The sequence below is a fragment of the Sander lucioperca genome, chromosome 5 (assembly GCF_008315115.2).
Source record: "Sander lucioperca isolate FBNREF2018 chromosome 5, SLUC_FBN_1.2, whole genome shotgun sequence".
In the NCBI taxonomy this organism is placed as follows: Eukaryota; Metazoa; Chordata; class Actinopteri; order Perciformes; family Percidae; genus Sander; species Sander lucioperca.
Genome location: NC_050177.1, coordinates 28,545,264 through 28,554,857, shown reverse-complemented (window position 1 = coordinate 28,554,857; position 9,594 = coordinate 28,545,264). Strand labels below are relative to the sequence as shown.

At 37.1% G+C, this 9,594-nt stretch overlaps 1 protein-coding gene across 5 annotated transcripts in view; it reads left to right on the top strand.

The window, feature by feature from the left end:
• The first annotated feature begins 6,201 nt into the window (after positions 1 to 6,201).
• LOC116048249 (cytoplasmic dynein 2 heavy chain 1) overlaps positions 6,202 to 9,594 on the top strand; it is a 112,650-nt gene continuing 109,257 nt past the window's right edge. For 4 of the 5 annotated variants that reach the window (XM_031297228.2, XM_031297227.2, XM_031297229.2 and 1 more), the window contains exons 1-6: positions 6,202 to 6,323; positions 7,127 to 7,344; positions 7,579 to 7,752; positions 8,163 to 8,301; positions 8,772 to 8,890; positions 9,266 to 9,410. In XM_031297228.2, coding sequence (XP_031153088.1) covers positions 7,162 to 7,344; positions 7,579 to 7,752; positions 8,163 to 8,301; positions 8,772 to 8,890; positions 9,266 to 9,410 — 760 coding nt within the window. In that variant the 5' untranslated portion in view covers positions 6,202 to 6,323; positions 7,127 to 7,161. The remainder of the gene's footprint in view (positions 6,324 to 7,126; positions 7,345 to 7,578; positions 7,753 to 8,162; positions 8,302 to 8,771; positions 8,891 to 9,265; positions 9,411 to 9,594) is intronic. The other variant, XM_031297226.2, reaches the window with a different exon arrangement.

Sequence of the window (9,594 nt, the reverse complement as noted above, 5' to 3'; positions counted from 1 at the left end):
TGAAGTGAGTGGTGAGTAAATACGACATGTACTTCCTCTGCAGATGGGTGGAGCTGAATGAGTCATTTGACCGAAAAAAAATCCTTTTTATTGAACAATCAGCAATCTATGCTAAACAACCTGATGTCAACCTGAACATTTAACACAGTCCCGTCTTAGTTGAACAACACTTGCATCTTTGATACAGCATAATAGGCTTTTTTCACAGCAGGCATGTTGACTTTGTAGTGACAGTAGGAAAAGCACATGTGTGATTAATAATATTAACAATGGCTCCATTCTATTCAATTTCCCCAGTAAGCCATGACAGTGTTACAGTGAGCCAACATGCATAATATCAGAACCCTGAAACTGAAGCAGCTAAATGGAATTTAGCCTTCATTCATTTTGTTATTTACACCTGTGCTTTTCCTACTGTGACATGCCATGTCTTATGTAAAAAAAGGCATGTTGTAACAAATGTAATATTTTATGTAACTAATGTTTGTTTTGGTGAGATTCAACTTGCTGTTGAGCAGCTTAAAGAGGGCATCCACAGAATTGTGTGGGTGTGAGGGTTGTGTGTGCGTGTGTGTATATTTGAGTGTTGGTGACGTCATCGTCATGTCAGAAGCTCGATGAACTTCCCTATCTGCTTAACAATTCAGTGTCACCTGACTATGTGGTATGAATTCTTTGGAAGAAATCACTATCATTTAACATGGCAGACAATAGCAGTGATGTAGCCATACTATTCTGCTGCTATGGTTTTTTTTGCATGCTGTGTATCAAATGAAGTCACAACTGACAGAACTAAGTACATAACAACAATGAATGCTCTGAAAGGGAAGAGGGAACTAAATATCATAGTTAACCTTAGTTTAATGACACGGTCAGCCACTATTACACAATCTTTGGACATGAGACTAGGTATGTCATAAAATAATGTTCTATTGTGAAAGCATAGAGTCTTGGGCAAGGCAATAGTAAACATGCCATCTAGTGTGTTTCAGGGTAATAAATCAAAAAATATTTATACTTTTTGAGCTATAAATGTAACCACTTGAGCCACTAAGAGCAACTTTGAATGGTGGAATACAGCAGTAAGATGCATAATATAAGATTGTAAGAAAATGTGAGAATGCATTATGTGCAGTTTATTTATCCATCACAGCTAATATACTCTTTCACTTTGTAGTGCTTGGTGTAATAAGGGTGCTACAAAGTGTGCTTAAATGAGTCATTTTTCCATTTTGTTTCTCAAATACAGGTGTTCTGCTATTTTAAAGTTGATTTGCTCGTAACTGAACTGCAGCTAACCACACAGTGTTTCACATACAAGTTTTGTTCTTCTGTCACATTCGGTAAAACATCTCTTCACTTCTGTTTTTCAATAACATTGTTTTAGCACTTTGTCTAATGACAAATATTAAATTAAGTGCTGTAACTATCCATTTTCATTACCTACTGCTGTTAAAAATTGTTTCATAAGAAAATATAAAGCACTGCATGGTGCTGCAAAGTCTGCAGTTGGTAACTGTCAATTAGCTATCTGTGTGTCTCTCGGAAGCTCTAAATTTGATGTGCTCCAGATATAGTAAGTGTTATTATGATTTACCTCTTTTTATCAAGCAGGCTGTTATGTAGTAAAGGTTTGTCAGTCTGGGAAAGTTATTCCCACTCTAGGACCTAGAGAGCATGTTGCTGCTTTAGTAAATTTGATGAGTGTGGATTGCACACACAATTGGATTGATAGTTCAAGGGGCAATAGCAAGCAGTGTTATTGTTAATCCTGCTTGTCAACAATAAAGATAAAGGCCATCATACTGATTTCCTGAAGCTTTAATTACATGCAGTTAGGTGTGAGGATGCTGTGTGACAACAGAGTTTCCCTTCTTTCTATATGGTCAGTGACAGAAATGAAACTATCAAGGGAATCCCTATTCTTAAGTTGTTTTTTTCTGTCACATTCGGTAAAACATCTTTTCACTTCTCTTTGATTTAGCACTTTGTCTAATGACAAATATTAAATTAAGTACTGTAATTATCCATTTTCATTACCTACTTAATTCATGTTTATCGTCATTCAAAAAAGTTAATAATTTGCAAGGTTCCCAGCTAACTAAACTGACCTGAATATAAGAAGTGGAGAGTGTCCACTTCTGATTGAGTGATTTTATTTGACATTTGAGGAATAAAGATTTACATAATAAAGTGTTTCTTACCCACATGCGTGTTAATGTCACCCAGTGTTAGCTCAGTGAGATTCTCTTTGCTTTTTCTCTTTGCTCTAGTCTTTTCATAGCTCCTTGTACGTTCTCCTTTGACACTTTTATTGACCTTGTGATACTTTTTCCAACGAAGTCAAGGAAACGTGTTTGGAAAACCAAACCATAGGTTTCGTTATTATACATTTGTAGCCACATTTCAGATTAGGTCTATCCCAGCTGGGTGGAAAGCAGGGGAATGTCCCTGAGCTCAACAGTGATCGCCCACTTTTGGAATGACTCCAGTTCAGGAAGTGATTTTCCCCCATTCAAATCTCACTTGATGTTTCAGAAAAATGCTTATAGAGTTGTAAGCCTGCAACCAAGCCATCCAGCTACGAGATGAAGCATGACCATAAAACATTTGATTCGGTGCAAAAGAAAAATTTGAAAATGGCAATTAAGGCAAAGGTACAAGACTGTGTACATAAACTATCATAGACTTCAATCATAGATGTATATATACTGTATATATCTATACAGAGTTGGAAGTTGTTAATGAGTTTAAATACTTAGGCGTGATTATAGACTTCAGACTCTCTTTCAAAAACCATGTTAAAATGATATCCAATAGAATTAAATTCAATCTTTGTAAGTTTAAGCAAATCAGAGGATCTCTGTCAGATGCAGCTGCCCTGATGTTTCTGCACTCAATGATACTTTCACACTTGAACTACTGCATCACCAGCTGGTTTCTCTTATCATCATTGCAACATCTTAGAGAAATATAACTTACTGAGTTTTGATAATTTTTGTAAATTTTCCTCAATGTGCTTAATTTATAAAGTACTACATGGCCTGGCGCCACCTCCACTGCTAGAGTTTATTAAATACAGACAGACTCGGATCTCCACTGTTGTAAACAGGGACTGTGAGGTTCCATTTAGAAAATCCTCCTTCAGCCATAACGCACTATCTATTAAAGGTAGTGCATTATGGAACATACTAACCCCAACTATAAGGGGATGTCCCACTTTGGCCACTTTTAAGAGCCAAGTAAAGTTGTGACTTAGAGCTAACCAAACGTGTAACCACCTCTAACTGTATGCTGTATTAGCCCAGTAGAGCATACTAATGAATTGTGTTTCCGTTTTAACACCTACTAATTAATTGTCCTGTTTTTCTTTTTCTTTCTTTCTGTTTCTCCTTGTTTTATATAGCAAATGTTACTATTGTATATCTTTTGTCATTTTTTTATTGTAACTTCAACCTGCCTAATGGACTACAGATGGAAATTAGCCCCAGGGCTACAATCTGGCATTTTTACGTGTACTGCTGTACATGTTCACCAATGTGCATTGTCCTGAAATAATAAAATTAAATAAAATTAAAAGCAATTAAAACAACAAAACCAGTAACTATCAGGTGAGACATGTTAGACTATTGTATGTGGAAAGCTAATCTAAAGAGGTGTGTTTTGATTAGTGTTTTGAATGTGTCCAGGTCAGTACAGTCACGGATGTGTATGGGTAGGGAGTTCCAGAGGGAGGGGGCTGCAATGGTGAAAGCTCACCATTGCAATAAAATGTTGCATCTTTGGGGGGAAAATGCTGATTACCAGGAAACTGTGCCAATCCTGGATTTAGTCACAACATTTAGGGAAGACACAGTAAACAAGGAATATGGGGGTTTTCCATGTGTATCCCTGACAAATTTGACAAAAGTACCCAGAAAGTAGAGCCTCCTCCTCACTTGCCCTTGACTCACCCCTCTAATTTCCATTTCGCCTTTCACACCACATTTTAGTATATTACTAGATATCTGGTGTCCTTTTGAATCCTTACTGCCAAATGCTACCAGTAAAGATATTTAGGACAGAATGTGTTATAGTCATTCAGTGACATCAGGAGCTGTGGCATTCTGAATAACTTAATGTGGAAGTTAACACCCACAGGCTTCCTTACATCCTTGCTTATGTGGTGTACAGGAATCTGTTGGCCAGTGGGCAGTATGTGGGAGGAAAGGCTGTGAGAACCAAATGCCAAATGGAGTTAATGAACAAATCAGTTCTCATTATTCTCTGGGGGATAAAACTCAATCTCATATTAAATACTAGCAGCTTTCTTCAGTAACTTCCTGTCTGAAAAGTCTCCCCCTAAACTGCAAACACCCAATATATTTGTTAAAAACAGTTTCACAAGAAAATAAAAAGCACTGCATGGTGCTGCAAAGTCTGCAGTTGGTAACTGTCTATAAGCTATCTGTGTGTCTCTCGAAAGCTCTAAATTTGATGTGCTCCAGAAATAGTAAGTGTTATTATGATTTACCTATTTTTACCAAGCAGACTGTAAAGGTTTGTCAGTCTGGGAAAGTTATTTCCACTCTAGGACCTAGGAGAGCATGTTGCTGCTTTAGTACGTTTGAGGAGTGTGGATTGCACACACAATTGCATTGCCCAATAGCAATCAGTGTTATTGTTAATCCTGCTGGTCAACAATTAAGATAAAGGCCATCATACTGCTTAAGCTTTAATTACATGCAGTTAGGTGTGAGGACGCTGTGTGACAACAGAGTTTCCCTTCTATCTATATAAGGTCAGTGACAGAAATTAAACTATCAAGGGAATCTTTATGAAGTTTGTTGTGTGTGTGAGTGTTAAAGGCCATTCTTTATTATCTGACATTAAAGCCCTGTCTTGAAGAGGGGCCCTATGTTAAATTCTAGTTTTTAGACCATTATTTCAATTCATTATTTGTTCCTACATGATGTATATTCCTGAAATACATTGTATTAAAAATAAAGTATCACACAGCAAACATGAGGCCAGGTTATAAATCCATTATAGAAATACTATACACAATGAACACAGATAATTGTTAATAGGGACACAGCGGGTCGTGGTAGGTTAACCCGTCCCTAATTACAGAGACATTTTGACATGCCATCATGGGCAAAACACAGGTGTAAAAAATAAAATCACTGACTCACTGTACACTGGTTTACTGGACACATGAATAATACAGAGCCATCGTTAATGTTAATAGTATCACATGTGCCACTGTGACAAGTCAAAATGTCTGCTTTGAAAAAGGCCTATTGAAGTTAAAGACAACGTGAATATACAATTCATAAACATTCAGAAATAGCCTACAAGTATCTTAAATTAAAAACAGAGAATTGTCCATTATTGTTGAATTAAACATCCCTGACATGATACAATCTCTTTTTAGAAGACACGTACTGACATGACACAATCTCTTTTTAGAAGACACGCACTACAAAAAAGGAAACAGGTGTCTTGCTCTTTCTCAGTTTCTTAGTTTGGCAATGCTGATCGCATGTGAGCCATAACATTTGTTACATTCATTCGTAATACATACCGGTGCCATTCAATTACTTTGATACCATGAGCAACTGCCGCGACCTTAATGTATTGTGGTTGAGTTAGATTGTGGTTGAGTTAGATGATGACGAAGACATCAGGAAGCTTGATGAACTTCCCTGTCTGCTTACCAGCTCAGTCTCACCTGACCATGTGGTATGAATTCTTTGGAAGAGATCACAACAGTGGTATAGTCTACGATTGTTTTGTGTAAGAACTGTAACAGAATCTGTGTTGTGAGTCACCCAGGAACAACAACACAGTAGCTTGGCAGTCATTCTCTGCAAATTTGAAATTAACTTATTTGAATAACTAAAGGAGATATGAAATGAAAGCGAATTTAAACTACACTCTTTTAGTGTTTTCGTGAGCCTGTATTCTGCACTGAATCCATTCAGCCTTTTTTTCTTATGCAACAGTTACTTTGTATGTAGCTTATATATTTGTTTTTCTGTATTTATTGTTTATTTTATGTTAATGTTTAATATGATTGTTTGTTTGTTTATGAATGCACTGTCCTTTCACCAAGGCAAATTCCACATAAGTGTAGGCCTATTCTAAGTAAATGGCGTAAGTTAATTACGTAGTGTTGTAGTTCTGCTGTGTCACGTGGTACAATGGATCGTAGTTGCTACGGTACCCACGCAAGCATAATCTTGGAGACACACACACAGGCACGACAAACAGACTGCTACAGTTTCCCTCTATGAATTGCGTTACCGAAAGCTCCGAGTAGACTATTTGGTGGCAAAACGGTATGAAACCAAGATTTCTTTTAGTGTGCTAGCGTGCTAAGGTCAAGCCAGCTAGCTAAAATGTTTAACTTTTAACACAGAGGCGAGCTAATGTTAGCTAACGTTAGCCATAGCTTAGTTATAATGCTGCACCATAACTTTGTAGGCATTATTTTAGTCCTTCCTATGTAAATGGAAGAAGCTTATCAAGCATGCTGGTTTTATAAACTAACGTTGTTTCAGCGCTAGCACAAGATAAGATAGTAAAGTTATAACGTTAAAGTTAAACAGTTTAGCAGCGATATCAGCACTGGTTACGTTAGCACTGCCCTACGCATCACTTTAAAGACGGGTGGGCTTAAACGTCAACGTAAGTTACCCAACCATGTTTAGGGCAAAGTAACTAACGTTAGTTATAGTTGCATAGACAGTGAACCGGGAAACTTGAACTGGTCATGTGATTGACTGAAGCTAAGCTGGTCTAATGGGTCTAATACGGGTCTATTTGTTTCTAGCTCGGCAGAATGCAAAGTTAACTTAAACAGCGTATTAGGTTAAAGCGTAACCAACACTAGGTTCAACTGAAAAGCCTGATATGGCCGCAGTTTTATTCTTGATGCAGTAGTAATTAGCATGGATCTAAGATGGTTACACTTATTAAAATGAGGAAGGGTTGACAATAGAAAATTCCCAAGTCTAAAGAATCTGTAGAAATAACCTTGAGGCTTAAAAAAAGATATGTAGTAACTGTTTTACACAATAGCGAGCATTAAGCCATATCCCTCCCTGTGATTCTTTACCGTGTTGTTTTCTGTTTACTATAGCTTTCTCAGCATCAGTACATCATTGCAGCTGAAAGATGCCCCACGGTTTAGATGATGCTCGCAAAAAGTTTATCCTGACCACAACTGGAAACTTCTATGGGATAAAGCCTTCGTTGTCCCTGGCTGACAGCCCAGCGCTCAATAACTTCTTGGACGATGGAAATGAATTTGTCCTATCCATCAGCAGACATGACAATGACCTTCACTTGTCAGATAAGGTAACACAAATGTTTAAAGCATCATTACAATGTTACATTTTACTAGTATGGAGCAACATATCCATGTGAAAGAATTTCCCTTGATTCTAAATAGCATTTCCTTAACAGATTTTCACTGTATTTGTGCAGATCATGCAACGTTAATCATGCATCATACTTAAAACAACAATTGACTTGAAAATAAAACAAAAAATAAAAATAAATCTTATTAAACATTTAATCTTCCTTTGCCAGATTGATGCATCGGGGGACAGCAGAGAGAAGGTGTTGGTGTTCTTCAAGCTGCATCCCACAGTGATCACAGAAGACAACCTTCACCAGAGCCTCCTTGTGTCGTCCATGCTAGAGTCTCCCATCAACACCCTCTACCAGGCCATAAGACAAGTCTTTGCACCTGTACTGCTGAAGGTGAGCCTGTGTCTGTGAATTAAATAGATGCTTTTTGAAAGATGTAGGCTTTAGTAGTAACATCAACCACAATTGAAGATTCTGCTAGACCACACAGCCAACAAAAATTCAAAGCAAATATTAGGATGTAACATTTATGAAGCTACTATTTGGAACATATTTCAAGTTGGAATTAGTCAAAACTTTTACTATACTATTTGTAGTTAGAAAAAAACACTCCTGTTGACTATTAACATTGAAAAGGAGAGATAATTGACAGCAAATTATTGTAAATAAATACTACATCACCATTATGAGATGTGCATACATAATTTCAAGAGTTTTGGGGTGTCCAAACAAGGCAGGAGAAGAGAACAAGACTATTTAGTCTAAAACTTGAGAAAGTGTCTCTTTCTTTCACCTTTCTCGAGGATGAGCACTGGCGTTCAGCATTTGACCCTAAGCTGGCAGGCCTGCTAAGTGAGCTGGAGCTTGGCTTAGGCTCAGTGGTCCGCCAGTCTGGAGCACAATCCTCTGCCGAGAGGGGCCGCAAGGAAGAAGATGTCCTTGGTATGCATAAATATATTTTTGCAGAAATAAATACACATCAGGCCCATAGTGTCTACAGAATGATCATAGGTAAAAGATATAAATTATAAAATATATATGAAATATCTTTCAAATAGTTGGATTTTGAAGGGACATACAATAATCATGCAATTTGGTAAAATATCTTGCTAGTATGTATAAAAGGATAGTTAATCCTTAACAGTGGGAGCTGTGGTGACATGCTCTCTCAGCTAAACTGTAATGGCAGCTGCACCTGAATTTATTACTGACTTGTAACCTTTTGGCTTAAGACTATATACAGTACTGTTTTCGACTAATACATGTGTGTAATCTCAGTACGCCTATCACGAAAAGTTAATTAGCATTACATTTGTTCACTTCATAAAGTGAAAACTCATAACTGAATCTGATAAAAACAAGGATACATTATAATTTTCAAACAATGTACTTGTTTTTTCCACTCTATGCAGGCATCCTGATTCCCAGTGATGAGTTCCAGTACTGGGATGATCTCTCTGAGTCTGCGGAGAAAAACAGTGTGCGAGAAAGGGCTACGTATTTCACTGAGCAATTTAAACACATAAAAAAGGTATACATGCAAACATGTATGTATCAGGACTGGCAACATGAACAATCTAAGATATTATGTTTACTACATTTGGTTTTTGTATGTGTTCAGGGTGGTTACTAAGTAAATTACAATTATTGAGATGAAGATCAAACTATAATCTGTAACTGTACTAAGCAATAATTCTACAGAGAATTTGTTAAAAGAAAGCCATTACATCTTGGTACATTTAGTTGTTTTAAGTTTGAAAACCTTGAAATTGTGAGTCTCAACATTAACATTATTTTACAAACTGCTTTGAACAGTGTTAAATAATTGTTCTAGAAGTTGATATTTCAAATTCCAGTGAACTAACTGTTCCTGAACCAACGATGTGTCTCTTTGTGATTTCCCCAGGAGTATGGTGGTCTTGATAGCTTGTCTATGCCTGATGTTGGGGATCTCGTGGAACAGAGCAAAGACACTCTGGATGATGTTTGGAGGCAGACTGATTTTGAGCCTTATCCAGAAACACGCATGGTCCGACTCATGGATGTTATCGGTGGGACTCTCTCACACATTCACAAACGAAAACCAGGAAATGAAAACAAATATTTGCTGATATGGTTTTTAAGATACAGTGTGCGTCAAGAGTTCTGATCATTTTGCTACTGTGGTTGTTGAAAATAAATGCAAATTTTTGAGAACTGAAACCAACTTTGTTTTCCGAGGAAATCCTGAATATA